At 41.6% G+C, this 21,897-nt stretch overlaps 1 protein-coding gene across 2 annotated transcripts in view; it reads left to right on the top strand.

Annotated features, from left to right (window-relative positions):
• Positions 1-21,897, top strand: part of dbnla (drebrin-like a) — a 29,105-nt gene that overhangs the window by 7,024 nt on the left and 184 nt on the right. The window contains exons 2-14 of one of the 2 annotated variants that reach the window (XM_061876210.1): positions 728-1,033; positions 1,105-1,160; positions 1,262-1,374; positions 4,786-4,860; positions 7,075-7,218; positions 7,306-7,383; positions 9,860-10,011; positions 12,127-12,181; positions 14,915-14,980; positions 15,058-15,169; positions 15,237-15,509; positions 15,595-15,809; positions 18,762-18,822. In XM_061876210.1, coding sequence (XP_061732194.1) covers positions 951-1,033; positions 1,105-1,160; positions 1,262-1,374; positions 4,786-4,860; positions 7,075-7,218; positions 7,306-7,383; positions 9,860-10,011; positions 12,127-12,181; positions 14,915-14,980; positions 15,058-15,169; positions 15,237-15,509; positions 15,595-15,809; positions 18,762-18,822 — 1,483 coding nt within the window. In that variant the 5' untranslated portion in view covers positions 728-950. Of the gene's footprint in view, positions 1-727; positions 1,034-1,104; positions 1,161-1,261; positions 1,375-4,785; positions 4,861-7,074; positions 7,384-9,859; positions 10,012-12,126; positions 12,182-14,914; positions 14,981-15,057; positions 15,170-15,236; positions 15,510-15,594; positions 15,810-18,761; positions 18,823-21,897 lie in introns of both variants that reach the window. The other variant, XM_061876209.1, reaches the window with a different exon arrangement.

The following is a 21,897-nucleotide window of genomic DNA, read 5'->3' as shown; positions in this document are numbered from 1 at the left end:
TGTCCTGGTCGTCGTAGCGGTAAGCTGTTTTTGTTAGCTATAGCTATTTCCAGTTTTTCTGTTTGTGATCCTCTAGCTTCTATGCTAGAGTTACTTTTTGTTTTTCTAGCTTCCAGTGCTAGCCCCCTTAGTTTGTTATTCCGCCCACGTGCGTGCTTTTTGTTTGTAACCTTTGTTTGTTCTAGTTCTAGTATTTTAAATTAAAACCATGTTTTCCCATTCAATGCCTACCTCCTTCTCTGCATCCTGGGGTTCGACAACAAATAACTCTGACACGATGACTTTAGCTCCAGACTTTTTCTGTTTGAGATTGTCATTACTGCCACAAATGGTGGAAAAGCGTATTACAACTGAGTGCAGATAGTTTATAACCCTATGGTTAAGAAACACTGGAATAGACAATGATCTTTTCCAGGGTCAAACAGCCAGCATGATAAACTGTTTTACACGTTTTGAACAAGTTCAAATGGAAAGCCTCGTCAAGTCTTCCTTTTGGAATGTGTTTTTAGGAAAGAAAAAGCAAAGCATTTTGAGTTCCCTTGATGACAATTTGAACTCAGAAGCGGAGATCAAATCAATAATCAGCTGATAGAATGGCTGACCTAAGGATGAGTTCATGTGACCAGCGTGGTGCCTTCAAGTGCATCATGTAAATGTCAATAAACCTTGAAGTTGTGAAGGAAGCCTTAGATGACACACAAACCTAGAGTCCATGTCCCTTTTTCAGCCAATCACAGCTCACCTGTTGTGATCTAAGAGAACGCCACTGATTGAACAAGCTGAGGACACGCCCTGGACGGGACAGATGCTGTAGGCGAGTCTGTGCCGGGAATGCAGCCCGTCTGGTTCTCCTCAAACGGGTCGGACTCCGCCGACTGGTCTGGAAGTGACTTTTCAATCGGCGCTCGGAAACGACCCTTCCGTCTTCTCCTCGTCCCGCGGCAGGAAAAATGGCGCTCAACCTGAGCAAGAACGGCGCTGAGCTGATGGCGGCCTACAAGGAGGTGGTGGACACCCGCTCCGACACAAACTGGTCAGTGCCGCGCCGTCGTTAACTTCCTGTCACATGACAAAGCGTAATGTGTGTTTGTGTGTGTGTGTCAGGGCTTTGTTCACCTACGAGGGCAACAGCAACGCCATCCGTTTGGCGGGAAAAGGAGGTGAGGGCTGGCAGGTGACACTGGGTCACACAACATTTGACCTGTGTGTGTGTGTGTGTGTGTGTGTGTGTGTGTGTGTGTGTGTGTGTGCGCGCGTGCAGATGGGGGACTGGAGGAGATGGTGGAGGAGTTGAACAGCGGGAAGGTGATGTACGCCTTCTGTCGAGTACTAGACCCTAATTCTGGTCTGCCCAAATACGTCCTCATCAACTGGGTAGGACACACACACACACACACACGCACGCAGGCACACACACACACACACACAAAAACACATACTGGTTTTCATTTGGAATGGGCACCAAGTTTTTGATTATGACTTGTGGGGACCACCCTTTCTAAAGGTTCTGGAGGCATAAAACAAATGAGGTAAAATGGCCACTGCCCGTGCGGCGTCTTCGGTATTGCGGACGCCGTATCGATCCGTTGTGGTGAAGAAGGAGCCGAGCCGGAAGGCAAAGCTCTCAATTTACCGGTCGATCTACGTTCCCATCCTCACCTATGGTCATGAACTTTGGGTTATGACCAAAATGACAAGAATTTGGGTATAAGGAGCTTTCAACTGATCATCACGATCGAGGACCCTGTCCTCACCTACGGTCATGAGCTTTGGGTTATGACCGAAAGGACAAGATCACAGGTGCAAGGACCTTTCAACCGATCAACACGATCGAGGACCCTGTCCTCATCTATGGTCATGAGCTTTGGGTTATGACCAAAATGACAAGATTTCGGGTACAAGGAGCTTTCAACCAATCACCACAATCTAGGTCCCTATCCTCACCAATGGTCATGAGCTTTGGGTTATGACCGAAAGGACAAGATCACGGGTACAAGGAGCTTTCAACCAATCACCACAACCTATATCCCTATGGTCATGATCTTTGGGTTATGACCGAAAGGACAAGATCACAGGTACAAGGAGCTTTCAACCGATCACCACGATCGAGGTCCCTATCTTCACCTGTGGTCATGAGCTTTGGGTTATGACCAAAATGACAAGATTTCGGGTACAAGGAGCTTTCAACCAATCACCACAATCTAGGTCCCTATCCTCACCAATGGTCATGAGCTTTGGGTTATGACCGAAAGGACAAGATCACGGGTACAAGGAGCTTTCAACCAATCACCACAACCTATATCCCTATGGTCATGATCTTTGGGTTATGACCGAAAGGACAAGATCACAGGTACAAGGAGCTTTCAACCGATCACCACGATCGAGGTCCCTATCCTCACCTATGGTCATGAGCTTTGGGTTATGACCGAAAAGACAAGATCACAGGTACAAGGAGCCTTCAACCAATCACCACGATCTAGATCCCTATGGTCATGAGCTTTGGGTTATGACCGAAAGGACAAGATCACAGGTGCAAGGACCTTTCAACCGATCAACACGATCGAGGACCCTGTCCTCACCTATGGTCATGAGCTTTGGGTTATGACCAAAATGACAAGATCACGGTACAAGGAGCTTTCAACTGATCATCATGATTTAGGTCCCTATCCTCACCTATGGTCATGAGCTTTGGGTTTGACCGAAAGGACAAGATCACGGGTGCAAGGAGCTTTCAACCGATCACCACGGTCTAGGTCCCTAACCTCACCTATGGTCATGAGCTTTGGGTTATGACCGAAAGGACAAGATCACAGGTAGAAGGAGCTTTCAACCGATCACCACGATCTAGGTCCCTATCCTCACCTATGGTCATGGGCTTTGGGTTATGACCGAAAAGACCAGATCACAGGTACAAGGAGCTTTCAACCAATCACCACGATCTAGATCCCTATGGTCATGATGTTTAGGTTATGACCGAAAGGACAAGATCACGGATACAAGGAGTTTTTAACCGATCCCCACGATCTAGGTCCTTATGCTCACATATGGTCATGAGCTTTGGGTTATGACCAAAATGACAAGATTTCGGGTACAAGGAGCTTTCAACCGATCACCACGATCGAGGTCCCTAACCTCACCTATGGTCATGAGCTTTGGGTCATGACCGAAAGGACAAGATCACAGGTACAAAGAGCTTTCAACTGATCATCATGATCTAGGTCCCTATCCTCACCTATGGTCATGAGCTTTGGGTTATGACCGAAAAGACCAGATCACAGGTACAAGGAGCTTTCAACCAATCACCACGATCTAGATCCCTATGGTCATGATGTTTAGGTTATGACCGAAAGGACAAGATCACGGATACAAGGAGTTTTTAACCGATCCCCACGATCTAGGTCCTTATGCTCACATATGGTCATGAGCTTTGGGTTATGACCAAAATGACAAGATTTCGGGTACAAGGAGCTTTCAACCGATCACCACGATCGAGGTCCCTAACCTCACCTATGGTCATGAGCTTTGGGTCATGACCGAAAGGACAAGATCACAGGTACAAAGAGCTTTCAACTGATCATCATGATCTAGGTCCCTATCCTCACCTATGGTCATGAGCTTTGGGTTTGACCGAAAGGACAAGATCACGGGTACAAAGAGCTTTCAACTGATCATCACGATCTAGGTCCCTATCCTCACCTATGGTCATGAGCTTTGGGTTTGACCGAAAGGACAAGATCACGGGTGCAAGGAGCTTTCAACCGATCACCAAGATCTAGGTCCCTATCCTCACCTATGGTCATGAGCTTTGGGTTATGACCAAAATGACAAGATTTCAGGTACAAGGAGCTTTCAACCGATCACCACAATCGAGATCCCTAACCTCACTTATGGTCATGGGCTTTGGGTTATGACCAAAAGGACAAGATCACAGGTACAAGGTGCTTTCAACCGATCACCACGATCGAGGTACCTAACCTCACCTATGGTCATGAGCTTTGGGTTATGACCTAAAGGACAACATCACGGGTTATCTCAGATAGGGTGAGAAGCTCTGCCATCCGGGAGGAGCTCAAAGTAAAGCCGCTGCTCCTCCACATAGAGAGGAGCCAGATGAGGTGGTACGGATATCTGGTCTGGATGCCACCCGAATCCCTCCCTAGGGAGGTGTTTAGGGCACATCCGACCGGTAGGAGGCCACGGGGAAGACCCAGGACACGTTAGCAAGACTATGTCTCCCGGCTGGCCTGGGAACGCCTCGGGATCCTCCGGGAAGAGCTGGACGAAGTGGCTGGGGAGAGGGAAGTCTGGGCTTCCCTGCTTAGGCTGCTGCCCCCGCGACCCGACCTCGGACAGGCGGAAGAAAACGTATGGATGGATGGCCACTGCCCAGTTAGCTCATACACATCTTTAAATCTCTGGATTGATGAAGTCATGTGCCGATCAGTCTTACTGGGGACCCTGGGGGAAAAAAGTTAATATGGCTCATGGGGACCAAATTTCAATAATTTTGCATAATTCACACAAATTTGTACGTGACTACTGAGGACCATTTAATCACTTAGGCACCTTCAGAATGGATCTGACTGTCATTTAAAAAAGTTTCCCCTTGGGGGACCTGTTTTTTGGTCCCCATACCGTCAGAGGTCCCCTAAAGGTGACTGTGTAAACAGAGCCATGTCCCCATTAAGTAAGCACTGCCAGAACACACACACACACACACACACACACACACACACACACATGTCCCTGCAGTGTATGCAACGTGTGTTGTTGTTGTTGTGACAGACAGGTGAAGGAGTGAGGGACTCCCAGAAAGGCTTGTGTGCCAATCACCTGAGTTCGGTCGCCAACTTCCTGAAGGTGAGTCCCACTTCCTCCACCACGTCTTCTTCGTGGTTGTGTCTCAAAGGGAATACGCGCATCAGTATACTTCCACAAGTATACTGTCTACATAGGGTGACACACTTGTACACTCAAAAAACAAAAGTGTAACGCGCTTGCATACTCCAAAAGCTAAGTGTTAATACTCAAGTGTAATACGCTGATGCACTCTCAAATATTAAGTATACTGTAAGTGCAGTAGTGTAACACACTTATGCACTCCAAAAATAAGTGTAATACACTGGAGGAACTCTCAAAGATGAATTATACTGTAAGTACAGCAGTGTAACATACATATGCACTCAAAACACTAAGTGTATGTACACAGTGTGACACACTCATGCACTCGAAGACTAACTGTAGGTATACAAGTTTAACACACTTGTGCACTCAAAAATTCAGTTTAAGTACTCAAGTGTAATACACTGATGCACTCTCAAAGATTAAGTATACTGTAAGTACAGCAGTGTAACTTACATATGCACTCAAAACACTAAGTGTATGTACACAGTATGACACACTCATGCACTCGAAGACTAACTTTAGGTATACAAGTTTAACACACTTGTGCACTCAAAAATTCAGTTTAAGTACTCAAGTGTAATACACTGATGCACTCTCAAAGATTAAGTACACTGTAAGTACAGCAGTGTAACAAACATATGAAATCAAAACACTTAGTGTATGTATACAGTGTAACACACTCCTGCACTCGAAGACTAACTGTAGGTATACAAGTTTAACACACTTATACACTCAAAAATTCAGTTTAAGTACTCAAGTCTAATACACTGATGCACTCTCAAAGATTAAGTATACTGTAAGTACAGCAGTGTAACTTACATATGCACTAAAAACACTAAGTGTATGTACACAGTGTGACACACTCCTGCACTCAAAGACTAACTGTAGGTATACAAGTTTAACACACTTATACACTCAAAAATTCAGTTTAAGTACTCAAGTGTAATACACTGATGCACTCTCAAAGATTAAGTATACTGTAAGTACAGCAGTGTAACATACATATGCAATCAAAACACTAAGTGTATGTACACAGTGTGGCACTCACTGTAAGTATACAAGTGTAACATACTTGTGCACTCAACAATTAAGTGTAAGTACGCAAGTGTAACACTTGTGCACTCAAAGACCAACTTTAAGTATACAAGTGTAACATACTTGTGCACTCAACAATTAAGTGTAAGTACGCAAGTGTAACACTTGTGCACTCAAAGACCAACTGTAAGTATACAAGTGTAACATACCAATGCACTCCAAAAGCTAAGTGTAAGTACACAAGTGTAACACTTGTGCACTCAAAGACCAACTGTAAGTATACAAGTGTAACATACCAATGCACTCCAAAAGCTAAGTGTAAGTAAAGAAGTCCAACACACTGATGAACTCTCAAAGACTAAGTATACAAGTGTAATGCACTTATGCACTCAAAGACCAACTGCAAGTATACAAGTGCAACACACTAATGCACTCCAAAAGCTAAGTGTGGGTATACAAGAGTAACACACCTATGCACTCCTAAAGCTAAGTGTAGACACAAGTGTAACACACTGATGAACTCTCACAGACTAAGTATACAAGCATAATGCACTTATGCACTCAAAAAACTGAGTGTAAGTACACAAATGTAACGTACTTATGTACTCAAAAGACTTAGTAAACAAGTGTATTGTATTTATGCACTCAAAAGGCTAAGTATATGTACACAGGTGTACAACACATATTTCCACTCAAAAGACTAAGTGTAAGTACACAAGTGTAACATACTTATGTACTCAAAAGACTAACAATACAAGTGTAATGCATTTATGCACTAAAAAGACTACACTGGTGTACAACACACATTTCCACTCAAAAGACTAAGTGTAAGTACACAAGTGTAACATACTTATGTACTCAAAAGACTAACAATACAAGTGTAATGCATTTATGCACTAAAAAGACTACACTGGTATACAACACACATATCCACTCAAAATACTAAGTGTTTAAGGGTAACACACTTATGTACTCAAACAAACCAACTGTATCAAAAGACTAAGTATGAGTATGCAAGTGCACCAATTGAGACACAGCCATGGTATACTTCACAGCAGCCATGTGTGTGTGTGTGTGTGTGTGTGTGTGTGTGTGTGTGTGCGTGTGTGTGTGTGTGTGTGTGTGTGTGTGCAGGGCGCCCACCTAACCATCAACGCTCGAGACGAGGACGACGTGGAGCCAGAAACCATCTTGTCTAAAGTGTCCAAAGCGTCAGGGGCCAACTACAACTTCCACAAAACAACACAACAGTACGGAGACGTTCCCAGAGGACCTGTGGTGAGAAAGACAGCGTGCATGATTTGGATATTATTGCAAAAAAAAAAAAGGGTAATGTTCTCAGCAGGTTCTGCGTTCATGTTCCAGGGTTCCGTTTACCGCAAAATAAACGCTGTGGACGAAATTCATCAAACTGAGAAAGACACTTTTTGGGCGCACGCTCAGGTAGGGCTTGTTTCTCAATTGGTGCACTCGTGTTCTGAGTATACTGCATTCTGGACTAGAGAGCGCACTCATTAAATTCTAGAGAAAAACATATTTTTCCAAAAATTAGCTGCACTGGACATAAGACGCTGACACATACTGTACGTTGTCAAATGAGTTATTTACACAGAAATGTTTATTTAGATACCTTGATTGTTTCCAAACGCTGTCTGTAACAGGGCAGTAAAATGGGGGATTAAACAAAACAGAAGTCATCGTCATTGACCAACTAGCTGCAGAGGCTAGCTTTCTAATAAGCAAAATAGACTCACTAACTCCATGGCGACATTTTAATGAATTTACTGACTCAGACACTCGTAAATATGTTAGCATATGGGCTGACGCTAACAATGTTAGCGTCATTACATTGCGATAGCGCGTACAAATATGCATGAAAACACTCCTACAGAGTCATCACGCATGGGCCAGTTTAGTAAGTAAGAATTGTTTTAGTTATATTGTAAAAGGTTACTTGGAGTGATGAATGAAGAATCCATATGAGTCTGTAACAGGGCAGTAAAACGGCTGATCAAACAAAACAGATCCACTAACTGTGGAAGCTCGCTCTCCAATCAGCAAAACAGACTCAATAACTCCACGGTAAAATTTAGGTGAATTCACTGAGGAATTTGTGAAACAAACAATACAAACAGAAAGTTTTAAGTTAATAATCAATCAATCAATGTTTACTTATATAGCCCTGAATCACTAGTGTCTCAAAGGGCTGCACAAACCACTACGACATCCTCGGTAGGCCCACATAAGGGCAAGGAAAACTCACACCCAGTGGGACGTCGGTGACAATGATGACTATGAGAACCTTGGAGAGGAGGAAAGCAATGGATGTCGAGCGGGTCTAACATGATACTGTGAAAGTTCAATCCATAATGGATCCAACACAGTCGCGAGAGTCCAGTTCAAAGCGGATCCAACACAACAGCGAGAGTCCCTTCCACAGGAAACCATCCCAAGCGGAGGCGGATCAGCAGCGCAGAGATGTCCCCAGCCGATACACAGGCGAGCAGTACATGGCCACCGGATCGGACCGGACCCCCTCCACAAGGGAGAGTGGGACATAGGAGAAAAAGAAAAGAAACGGCAGATCAACTGGTCTAAAAAGGGAGTCTATTTAAAGGCTAGAGTATACAAATGAGTTTTAAGGTGAGACTTAAATGCTTCTACTGAGGTAGCATCTCGAACTGTTACCGGGAGGGCATTCCAGAGTACTGGAGCCCGAAATGAAAATGCTCTATAGCCCACAGACTTTTTTTGGGCTTTGGGAATCATAATACTAACTTAAACACTCATGGGACGGTTTATCAATCAATCAATCAATCAATGTTTATTTTTATAGCCCTAAATCACAAATGTCTCAAAGGACTGTACAAACCATTACGACTACGACATCCTCGGAAGAACCCACAAAAGGGCAAGAAAAACTCACACCCAGTGGGCAGGGAGAATTCACATCCAGTGGGACGCCAGTGACAATGCTGACTATAAGAAACCTTGGAGAGGACCTCAAATGTGGGCAAACCAATCCCCCCCCCCCTCTAGGGGACCGAAAGCAATGGATGTCGATCGGGTCTAACATGATACTGTGAAAGTTCAATCCATACTGGCTCCAACACAGCCGCGAGAGTTCAGTTCAAAGCGGATCCAAGACAGCAGCGAGAGTCCCGTCCACAGGAAACCATCCCAAGCGGAGGCGGATCAGCAGCGTAGAGATGTCCCCAACCGATACACAGGCGAGCGGTCCATCCTGGGTCTCGACTCTGGACAGCCAGTACTTCATCCATGGTCATCGGACCGGACCCCCTCCACAAGGGAGGGGGGGACATAGGAGAAAAAGAAAAGAAGCGGCAGATCAACTGGTCTAAAGAGGAGGTCTATTTAAATGCTAGAGTATACAAATGAGTTTTAAGGTGAGACTTAAATGCTTCTACTGTTTAGTAAGTAAGAATTGTTTTAGTTATATTGCAAAAACTTACAAACGTTGCTTGGAGTGACGAATGGAGAAACCATAGAAGCAGAAACGCATTGCGCGGCAAAAAAATAAAACTTGTGGTCATTCTTGCGGTGAGTGAACTCGTCCACAAGATGGTGCCATAGCACAAACAACAACGCAGCGTTTAAGTGTCTTTGCATGTCTTCTATGAAAACTATTTTGCTTTCTGGCCGTAAGGGGAAGAAAAATCCATAAATTGGCTGCACCGTTCTATAAGCCGCAGGGTTCAAAGCGTAAGAAAAAAGCTAGTGGCTTTATGGTACTGAGAAGTATGTTAAGACACTCAGCAGTCACCATCTTGGCTATGTAGCGGAATGGGGCGGGGCTAACTTGAGTGGTTGCGAATGACATCATTGTATGTTTTATTGTTGCTATATATATTCCGCGTGCTCGTGCTGTTGAGGCTTTCATGACGCGTGTCGCACTCAGAGGGAGGAGGAGTTGCGGCGCCAGCAGGAGGTGAAGAGGGCGGAGCTACAGAGGCAAACCTTGGACAAGGAGAGGAGAGCAATGGAGGAGAAGGAGGCCCAGGATCGAGACATCCGAGTCCACGAGAAAGCCACGTACATCGACCAGCTAAGGTGCAAAGTCATGTCACCTGTCACTTCCTGTTCAGTAGTCCTATACCAGACTTTGTGGTGTGCACTAGAAAGTGGAACGTGCACGCCAAAGCAACAGGCGGCGCTATATACAAACCCCGTTTCCATTTGAGTTGGGAAATTGTGTTAGATGTAAATATAAACAGAATACAATGATTTGCAAATCCTTTTCAACCCATATTCAGTTGAATGCACTACAAAAAAAAGATATTTGATGTTCAAACTCATAAACTTGTTTTTTTTTGCAAGTACTAATTAACTTAGAATTTCATGGCTGCAACAGGTGCCAAAGTAGTTGGGAAAGGGCATGTTCACCACTGTGATACATCGCTTTTTTTTTTAACAACACTCAATAAACGTTTGGGAACTGAGGACACTAATTGTTGAAGCTTTGAAAGTGGAATTATTTACCATTCTTGTTTTATGTAGAGCTTCAGTCGTTCACCAGTCTCCGTTGTCGTATTTTACGCTTCATAATGCGCCACACATTTTCCATGGGAGACAGATCTAGACTGCAGGCGGGCCAGGAAAGTACCCGCACTCTTTTACTACGAAGCCACGCTGTTGTAACACGTGGCTTGGCATTGTTTTGCTGAAATAAGCAGGGGCGTCCATGATAACATTGCTTGGATGACAACATATGTTGCTCCAAAAGCTGTATGGACCATTCAGCATTAATGGTGCCTTCACAGATGTGTAAGTTACCCATGCCTTGGGCACTAATACACCCCCATACCATCACAGATGCTGGCTTTTGAACTTTGTGCCTATAACATTCCGGATAGTTATTTTCTTCTTTGTTGCGGATGACACCACGTCCACAGTTTCCAAATATAATTTGGAATGTGGACTCGTCAGGGGGCTTCACGGTGGCAGAGGGGTTAGGGCGTCTGCCTCACAATACAAAGTTCCTGCAGTCCTGGGTTCAAATCCAGGCTCGGGATCTTCCTGTGTGGAGTTTGCATGTTCTCCCCGTGAATGCGTGGGTTCCCTCCGGGTACTCCGGCTTCCTCCCACTTCCAAAGACATGCACCTGGGGATAGGTTGGTTGGCAACACTAAATTGGCCCTAGTGTGTGAATGTGAGTGTGAATGTTGTCTGTCTATCTGTGTTGGCCCTGCGATGAGGTGGCGACTTGTCCAGGGTGTACCCCGCCTTCCACCCGATTGTAGCTGAGATAGGCGCCAGCGACCCCAAAAGGGAATAAGCGGTAGAAAATGGATGGATGGATGGACTCGTCAGACCACAGAACACTTTTCCACTTTGCATCAGTCCATCTTAGAGGAGCTCGGGCCCAGCGAAACCAGGGGCGTTCTTGGGTGTTGTTGATAAATGGCTTTCGCTTTGCAAAGTAGAGTTTTAACTTGCACTTACGGATGTAGCGACCAACTGTCATTACCGACAGTGGTTTTATGAAGTGTTCCTGAGCCCATGTGGTGATATCCTTTACACACCGATGTCGGTTTTTGATGCAGTACCGCCTGAGGGATCAAAAGTCCGTAATATCGTCGCTTACGTGCAGTGATTTCTCCAGATTCTCTGAACCTTTTGATGATTTTATGGACCGTCAATGGTAAAATCCCTAAATTCCTTGCAATAGCTTGTTGAGAAATGTTGTTCTAAAACTGTTCGACAATTTGCTTACAAAGTGGTGACCCTCGCCCCATCCTTGTTTGTGAATTACTTCGCATTTCATGGAAGCTGCTTTTATGGCACCCACCTGTTCCCAATAAGCCTGCGCACCTGTGGGATGTTCCAAATAAGTGTTTGATGAGCATTCCTCAACTTTATCAGTATTTATTGCCACCTTTCCCAACTTCTTTGTCACGTGTTGCTGGCATCAAATTCTAAAGGAGGGGGCTAAGTTGAGTGGGCGCAATCCACCGTTAAAAAGGGAGAGAAGAAGAAGCAGGTAACGGGTGTGTAGACTTTGGCAGTGTACACAGTATACTTGTTGAAGTGTACACAGTATACTTGTTGAAGTGTACACAGTATACTTGTTGAAGTGTACTGACACAAGTACTGCATTGGAGTCTAAATAACACGATGTAATATAACGCTGTGATAATATGTCTTACATGTATTTTAAAACATCAGAAAACTGGAGAAGCAAAGAGAAGAAGAAGAAAGAGAGAAAGAACAGCTGCGGCGGGTGAGCAAGTACTCGCTTTCCAAATACATGAAGTACTTTCATTGGAAATACTTTTACCTGAAATACTTACAGGAAATACTTTTATATGACGTCATTTTGTATCAACTACTTTTACATGAAGTACTTTTGTAATAACTAATTTGACTTAATGTACTTTTATATGAAATATTTTTATTTGAAGTACTTTATCATTAAGTACTTTTGTGTTAACTACTTTTACCAAATGTGCTTTTATATGCAATACTTTTATTTGAAGTACTTTTACTTTAAGAAATTTCATATGAACTACTTTTACATGAAGTCATTATATGTAAAATAATTTTTGCATGAAGTAGTTGTGCATTAACTTCTTTTATATGAAATACTTTTACATGAACTACTATTACACAAATTACTTTTACATGAAGTAATTTGATATGCATTACTTTTATATGGACTGCTTTTACATTAACTAGTTTTATATGATTTTTTTTTTATAATGAAAAATGTTTCTATGAAATACTTTTACATGAACTACTTTTACAGTAACTACATTTATATTAATTAATTTTACATGAAGTACTTTTCCATGAAGTACTTTTCCATTAACTACTTTTACATGAAGTACTTTTACATTGACTACTTTTATATGAAGTACTTTTATATGAAGCACTTTTCCATGAACTACTTTTACGTTAAGTACTTTTACATGAAGTACATTTACATGAACTACTTCGATATGAAGTACTTTTCCATGAACTACCTTTCCATGAACTACTTTTACATGAAGTACTTTTACATGAAGTACTTTTCCATGAAGTACTTTTACATGAAGTACTTTTACATGAAGTACTTTTCCATGAACTACTTTTACATGAACTACTTTTACATTAAGTAGTTTTATATGAAGTAGTTTTATTGGAATTACTTTCATATGAAGTACTATTACATGAACTGCTTTTACATGAACTACTTTAATATGAAGTACTTTTATATGAACTACTTTTACATTAACTATTTTAATATGAAGTAATTTTCCATAAACTATTTTTACATGTACTACTTTAATATGAAGTACTTTTATATGAACTACTTTTACATGAACTACTTTAATATGAAGTACTTTTCCATAAACTATTTTTACATGTACTACTTTAATATGAAGTACTTTTCCATTAACTACTTTTACATGTACTACTTTTACATAAAGAACTTTTACATTAACTACTTTTACATAAAGTAGTTTTATATGAAGTACTTTTCCATGAACTACTTTTACATGTACTACTTTTACATAAAATACTTTTACATTGACTACTTTTACATGAAGTAGTTTTATATGAAGTACTCTTCTACAAAGTACTTTTGCATGAACTACTTTAATTTGAAGTACTTTTATATGAAGTACTCTTCTATGAAGTACTTTTACATGAACTACTTTCACATGAACTACTTTTACATGAACTACTTTAATTTGAAGTACTTTTATATGAAGTACTCTTCCATGAAGTACTTTTACATGAACTACTTTTACATGAACTACTTTTACATGAACTACTTTTACATGAACTACTTTTACATGAACTACTTTTACATTAAATACTTTGACATGAACTAATTTTATATGAAATTATTTTATATGAACTACTTTTCCATGAAATACTTTAATACGAAGTACTTTTCCATGAACTACTTTTACATGTACTACTTTTACATAAAGTACTTTTACATTGACTACTTTTACGTGAACTACTTTAATTTGAAGTACTTTCATATGAAGTACTCTTTTATGAAGTACTTTTACATGAACTACTTTTACATGAACTACTTTTACATTAAATACTTTGACATGAACTAATTTTATATGAAATTATTTTATATGAACTACTTTTCCATGAAGTACTTTAATACGAAGTAGTTTTCCATGAACTACTTTTACATATACTACTTTTCCATGAACTACTTTGACATTAACTACTTTTACATGAACTACTTTAATTTGAAGTACTTTTATATAAAGTACTCTTCCATGAAGTACTTTTACATGAAGTACTTTGACATGAACTAATTTTATATGAAATTATTTTATATGAACTACTTTTCCATGAAGTACTTTAATACGAAGTACTTTTCCATGAACTACTTTTACATGTACTACTTTTACATGAACTACTTTAATTTGAAGTACTTTTACATAAAGTACTCTTCCATGAAGTACTCTTACATTAAGTACTTTTACATGTACTACTTTTACATGAACTACTTTGACATTAACTACTTTTACATGATGTAGTTTTATATGAAGTACTTTTATATGAATTACTCTTCTATGAAGTTATTTTACATGAACTACTTTCACATGAACTACTTTTACATGAACTACTTTAATTTGAAGTACTTTTATATAAAGTACTCTTCCATGAAGTACTTTTACATGAACTACTTTTACATTAAATACTTTGACATGAACTAATTATGCATGAAATTATTTTATATGAACTACTTTTTCATGAACTACTTTTACATGAATTACTTTAATATGAACTACTTTTACATGAACTACTTTTACATGTACTACTTTTACATAAAGTACTTTTACATTAACTACTTTTACATGAAGTAGTTTTCTATGAAGTACTTTTACATGAACTTCTTTCACATGAACTACTTTTATATGAAATTATTTTATATGAACTACTTTTCCAGTAAATACTTTTATGTGAAGTACTTTTAATGAAGTACTTTGTGCCGTAGACTCATCTGGAGAAAGAGAAGACGAGGGCAGGAGGCGACATGGCCGTCTCGATGCACGCCGCTAACGTGAGTGCTCAGGAGGTTTCTTCCCCAGGTGACCAGGGCGCTAATTGAACTTTGGGGTCATGTGACCTGGGACTCAGGAGGCGAAGGCTTTGATCTCTCAGCGCTCCTTCAACCCTCGAGACGTCTTCAAGCAGCGGGAGCAGAGTTTGGACCTCAACTACGGGCGCTCTCCCTCGGCCCCGACAGCAGGTGTGTACCGGGGTCAAAGGTCATGTGACCTCACACACAGTCACGTGATCACTTTGCCTCCTCGCAGGGAAGCTGAAAAGCCCGTTTTTGTCCCAGACGCCCTTCGAGAGTCCGTCCATCGCGCGGCCTCAGTCTCCGCCTTCCCAAAAACCCTTTGAGGTTCCCACCAGCCCGCGGGCGGAGACTACGCCCTTCCAGAAGGCCCTGGAAATCCAAAGCCCTTGGACTCCGCCCACCTCGTCTTGGACTCTGCCCTCTTCGTCTCCTCCTGCCAGGAACTCGCCCGACATGTATCGCGGCGGCTTCTCCTATACGGCGCCACCCGCCGTCCCCGACGCAGGTGCGTTTGTTGCCTGCACGCTACTCATTGGCGTAGCCGCGGTCGGCACGCGGATCATCACGTTTGCCTCGCTTGTCCCACCCAGACGCGGCCGAGGACGACGATTGGTCGGACGAGTCCGACAACGACCTCTACAAAGCCGCTCCGGGCTCAGCGTTCGCCGGCACTCTCGAAAAGACGCTGGCGGCGCCCCCTGCTGACAGGATGTTTCCTCTACACGCAGAAGACAACACGTACCAGGTGCCGCGGCATGTCGGCGAGCACCACGTCTTTGATGACATCATCCAGGACACCGGCACGGTGAGTCAGTGCGGTTACCCAGCAGCCATTGGGGCTCAGTGTCAGCTTCAAACACTGATGACATCTATTAAACAAGACAAGAAGCAAGGAATTAAACAGAGACAAAATGAAATTTGGCTCAATGAGGAGAGCGTGTACACCTGTACTCTTCTACAGTGTCTTACCACGCTCTGACGAAAGATTGTACGCCTCCTCTTTTATTTGGACTTTCCCTGATTACATGGCAACAGCTGTTTCCAAGGGAGGGGGGGTCGTAAACATCCATCGTCTTTGTTACAAAACAGTTTAAAGAATACCGTATTTCCTTGAATTGCCGCTGGGGCGCTAAATAATTTAAAACATCTTCTCACTCCGGCGTTTACCAAAGGCATGCGGTAAAGGTAAGCATGCGCTAATTATTTTAAAACCTCTTCTCACTCCGGCACTTACCAAAGGCATGCGATAAATTTAGGCCTGCACTTAAACATTTGAGTGTGACGTAAGGATACCATCATGAAAAGCACATTTGAGCAAGACACTTCACCCTTGCTCCTGATGGGTGCTGGTTGGCGCCTCGCATGGCAGCTCCCTCCATCAGTGTGTGAATGTGTGTGTGAATGGGTAAATGTGGAAGTAGTGTCAAAGCGCTTTGAGTACCTTGAAGGTAGAAAAGCGCTATACAAGTACAACCCATTTATTTATTTATTATTTAATAGAAAAAACTTTCTTATGGTCTTACCTTTACTTATAAATGAAGTCCATGGGCAGCTCCTTCTGATCAAAAGTATCGATATCTTGTTTATAGAAGTCTTCCTTATCTTTCTTCAGTTTAAAAGTCTCTCTGTCTCGATGCAGATCTTCCTTTATTACCTCCTGGTTCGATTGAAAGTCCAGTTTAGAAAACTGTTTTATTTTAGATCCATCCATCCATCCATTTTCTACCGCTTATTCCCTTTTTGGGGACGCGGGGGCCGCTGGCGCCTATCTCAGCTACAATCGGGCGGAAGGCGGGGTACACTCTGGACAAGTCGCCACCTTTTATTTTAGATATGTAATTTAATTTATATTTGTTCTCGCTTGACCTATTTCAAAAATCGATATCCCCCGTAAATTATAGTTTTCTCCTCTTAAATGAAATAGCCTGAGAATACAAGTTGTTCTTTACTCGAAACATCATTTCCATTGTTTTTAAAAACACAATGTCTGAAAATGTTAACACATTTGAACTCATAAATATGAATAATGAATAATAATAAAACAAATAAATACTGAATTATGACACATTTTTTATATTATTTGGATCAAGCCTGAGTGGAGGCCTGGTTAAAACATATATTGTATTGGTTTTTAAAATAAATAAAAATGCCAAAATGGCCCCCGCTTTGCTTTGATTTTTCAGTCTGCGGCCTTAAGTGGAAAAAGTTTGGACACCCCTGGGCTAGGGTTATTGTGTAGTGCGTTTGGACCTCATATTTTATTTGGAATATTTTGAACAACGTAACATTAAATAACACCTTTTGCACACTTTCTGAAAAAGTAAGCAAAAGAAAACATACTTAGTGTTAACCAGCAGCTGCGAAGGTCCTCACGCGGGTTCTGCAGATCGCTGCCGACAGAGCGGAGGAAGTCCACCACACCGCCGCATCTTTGGCGGGTGAGGAGGAGGTCGCGCACTCCCCCCAAAAACCAGCAGAAAATACCAAAACATGATCCGGGCTACGGATCATGACTGGAAATAGAGTCAAAGCGCTTTGAGTATCTTGAAGGTAGAAAAGCGCTATACAAGTATAACCCATTTACCATCTAGTCCAGGGGTGCCTATTACGTCGATCGCGAGCTACCAGTCGACCGCGGGGGGTGTGTCAGTCCATCTCCAGCCAGGCTTTTAAAAAAAAAATAGACCTAAAAATGAGTGGTCATCAATCTTCACCAAGACGTCACTTAAATGACATTCACGGTACCGGAGGGTCTTGTGAGATGACGCTGGCTGCTGCAAGATCATTATTATGAAAATATGACCGAGAGGAAGGCGAGAGACACTTTTTATTTCAACAGACTCTCGCGCCGTACCTTCCGTCAAAACTCTAAAGGCCGACTGCACATTTCCTATCTTCACAATAAAAGCCCTGCTTCATGCTGCCTGCGCTAACTAAATACAGAGTCTCGGAAAACTGGCGTGCACAAGCGATCCCTCAGAAAGCTGGCGTGCACATCACTTGTGCACGCCAGCTTTCTGAGACTCTTATTTTGTTAGCGCAGGGAGCATGAAGCAGGGCTTTTATTGTGAAGATAGGAAAGGTGCAGTCGGCCTTTAGAGTTTTGACGACGTGAAAGTCTGTTGAAATAAAAAGTGTTTCTCGCCTTCCTCTCTGTCATTTTTTCATAATAATGAACTGGCAGCAGCCAGCGTCATCTCACAAGACCCTCGGGTGCCGTGAATGTCAATCAAGCAAGCTACGGAATTTGCCGCCAATGTTTTTCTTGTAAAGTGTATGGAAGCTGGATGAATTAGATGCCAAAAACCAACCACTTTCATGTGGTATTGTACAGAAAGGACAACTTTTTTCCTCCTCCATTTGAAAATGTGGGCGTTCTCATCATTACTGTCTGATTCCAATCAATGCAAGTCATCAGAATCAGGTAATACACCAACTTATATTCTTGTCTTCGTGAAAGAAAGACATCTATATGTGTTACACATGCTTGTATTATCATTAAACACATTTAACTTGTTTACAAAAATGTCTCTTTCATAAATAAATAAATATAAATGATATATATAAATGAGGTAGATCCCCTCGAGTTGGTCAATTGAAAAGTAGCTCGCCTGCAGGAAAAGTGTGGGCACCCCTGATCTAGTCGATGTTAACACTTAATCACGGGACTGCTAGCATGACCCCACATTTCCTTGAGTCCAACGTTTGTCAATTTTGGTGTTTGGCAAGTTTCATTTAGGGATATTTTTGCTTTTAGGTTGATTTTGACGATGGAGGTCAAAACATGTGTGCCAGGGCCATCTACGACTACCAGGCTGGTGCGTACACACACACACACACACACACACACACACACATGGGTTATCATTTGTAACGGGGACTGAGTTTTTGATCTTGTGGGGACCACCCATTCTACAGGTTGTGGAGATATAAAAAAAAATGAGGTAAAGTGTCCACTGCCTGGTTAGCTCATACACGTCTTTAAATGTCTGGATTGATGAAGTGTTAATATGGTTCATGGGGGCCAAATTTAAATAATTTTGCATAATTCATGCAAATTTGTATGTAACTACTGAGGACCAAAAAAAAATAAACACAACAAAACAACAAACCACGTTTGTTATGGGGACCAAGTGGAAGTGATGAACTATACACGGAAGAAGTGTGAGCAGAGCAGCGAGTGCAGTACCAGCTACAACCCGATGAGGGAGCTGCTGTGCAAACGTCTCACACTCAAACAAGCCAGTAAACATGTTTTATGGCTCAAAGTAAAGCCGCTGCTCCTCCACATGGAGAGGAGCCAGATGAGGTGGTTCGGGCATCTGGTCAGGATGCCACCCGAACGCCTCCCTAGGGAGGTGTTTCAGGCACGTCCGACGGGGAAGACCCAGGACACGTTTGGAAGACTATGTCTCCCGGCTGTCCTGGGAACGCCTCGGGATCCCCCGGGAAGAGCTGGACGAAGTGGCTGGGGAGAGGGAAGTCTGGGCTTCCCTGCTTAGGCTGCTGCCCCCGCGACCTGACCTTGGATAAGCGGAAGAAGATGGATGGAAGCTTAATAATCATTTAGGTATCTTCAGAATGGATCTGACTACCATTTAAAAAGGTTTTTGGGTTTTTTTTTGGTCCCCATGCCGTCAGAAGTCCTCCATAGGTGACTGTTTAAAAAACCAGGGTCACCAATGCAGTGCCCGCGGGCAGCAGGTCGCCCGTAAGGACCAGATGAGTCGCCCGCTGGCCTGTTCTAAAAATACCTCAAATAGCAGCACTTACCAGTGTGCTGCCTCTATTTTTTAAATTGTATTCATTTACTAGCAAGCTGGTTTCGCTTTGCTCGACATTTTTAATTCTGAGAGACAAAACTCAGTTTGAAAATCCAAGAAAATATTTTAAAGACTTGGTATTCACTTGTTTGAATAAATTCATTTATTTTTTTTACTTTGCTTCTTATAACTTTCAGAAAGACAATTTTAGAGAAAAACATACAACCTTAAAAATTATTTTAGGATTTTTAAACACTTATACCTTTTAAATTCCTTCCTCTTTTTTCCTGACAATTTAAATCAATGGTCAAGTATTTTTTTATTTTATTGTAAAGAATAATAAATATTTTTTAATTTAATTCTGCATTTTAGCTTCTGTTTTTTCGACGAAAAATATTTGGAAAATATTTCTTCAAATTTTTTATGATTAAAATTCAAAAAAAATATTCTGGCAAATCTACAAAATCTGTAGAATCAAATTTAAATCTTGTTTCAAAGTCTTTTGAATTTATTTTAAAATTTTGGTTCTGGAAAATCTAGAAGAAATAATGATTTTTCTTTGTTAGAAATATAGCTTGTTCCAATTTGTTATATATTCTAACAAAGTGCAGATTGGATTTTAACCTATTTAAAACATGTCATCAAAATTCTAAAATTAATCTTAATCAGGAAAAATGACTAATGATGTTCCATATTTTTTTTTCCAAAAAGATTCGATTAGCTAGTTTTTCTCTTCTTTTTTTTCGGTCGAATTTTAAATTTTAAAGCGTCGAAATTGAAGATAAACTATGTTTCAAAATTTAATTTTCATTTTTTTTGTGTTTTTTCCTCTTTTAAACCGTTCAATTAAGGTTTTTTTTTCAAAATTTATTCTCTACAAAAAACCTTCCGTAAAAGGGAAAAAAATGTACGACAGAACATGGTGCAAAGTAATTCATGATTCGTTAAAAAAATGTTAGTGGCTAATTAGTTAAAACGGCCTATTGTGATTTCACAAGACTGTCTTTGAAGTGATCATTTGAAAAATGTGCACTTAGAGAAAATATACAAATAAAGTGTTGCATATTGATATTTATCTGTTTCTATATATATTTATTGTGAGAAATCATTAAGATGATCAGTGTTTCCACATAGATAAATATCATTAATTTCTAATAATAACACAGAGTTAAAGGTAAAATGATCAAATTGGCTATTTCTGGTAATTTTTTTAAGTGTGTATCAAACTGGTAGCCCTTCGCATTAATCAGTACCCAAGAAGTAGCTCTTGCTTTCAAAAAGGTTGGTGACCCCTGGTGTAAACAGAGCTCGGTTGGTAGAGCGGCCGTGCCAGCAACTTGAGGGTTGCAGGTTCGATTCCCGCTTCCGCCATCCTAGTCACTGCCGTTGTGTCCTTGGGCAAGACACTTTACCCACCTGCTCCAAGTGCCACCCACACTGCTTTAAATGTAACTTAGATATTGGGTTTCACTGTGTAAAGCGCTTTGAGTCACTAGAGAAAAGCGCTATATAAATACAATTCACTTCACTTTACACACACACACACACGAGGGCGGTATAGCTCGGTTGGTAGAGCGGCCGTGCCAGCAACTTGAGGGTTGCAGGTTCGATTCCCGCTTCCGCCATCCTAGTCACTGCCGTTGTGTCCTTGGGCAAGACACTTTACCCACCTGCTCCCAGTGCCACCCACACTGCTTTAAATGTAACTTAGATATTGGGTTTCACTATGTAAAGCGCTTTGAGTCACTAGAGAAAAGCGCTATATAAATACAATTCACTTCACTTCACACACACACACACACAAACACACACACACACACACACACACACACTGGGGCGGTATAGCTCGGTTGGTAGAGCGGCCGTGCCAGCAACTTGAGGGTTGCAGGTTCGATTCCCGCTTCCGCCATCCTAGTCACTGCCGCTGTGTCCTTGGGCAAGACACTTTACCCACCTGCTCCCAGTGCCACCCACACTGCTTTAAATGTAACTTAGATATTGGGTGTCACTATGTAAAGCGCTTTGAGTCACTAGAGAAAAGCGCTATATAAATACAATTCACTTCACTTCACACACACACAAAGTGGAGAATCTGTGATTAAAAATAAATACAGTTCATGGTCATTTCTT

The sequence above is a fragment of the Nerophis ophidion genome, linkage group LG17 (assembly GCF_033978795.1).
Source record: "Nerophis ophidion isolate RoL-2023_Sa linkage group LG17, RoL_Noph_v1.0, whole genome shotgun sequence".
Classification (NCBI taxonomy): Eukaryota; Metazoa; Chordata; class Actinopteri; order Syngnathiformes; family Syngnathidae; genus Nerophis; species Nerophis ophidion.
This window is presented reverse-complemented; position numbering and strand designations above follow the sequence as displayed.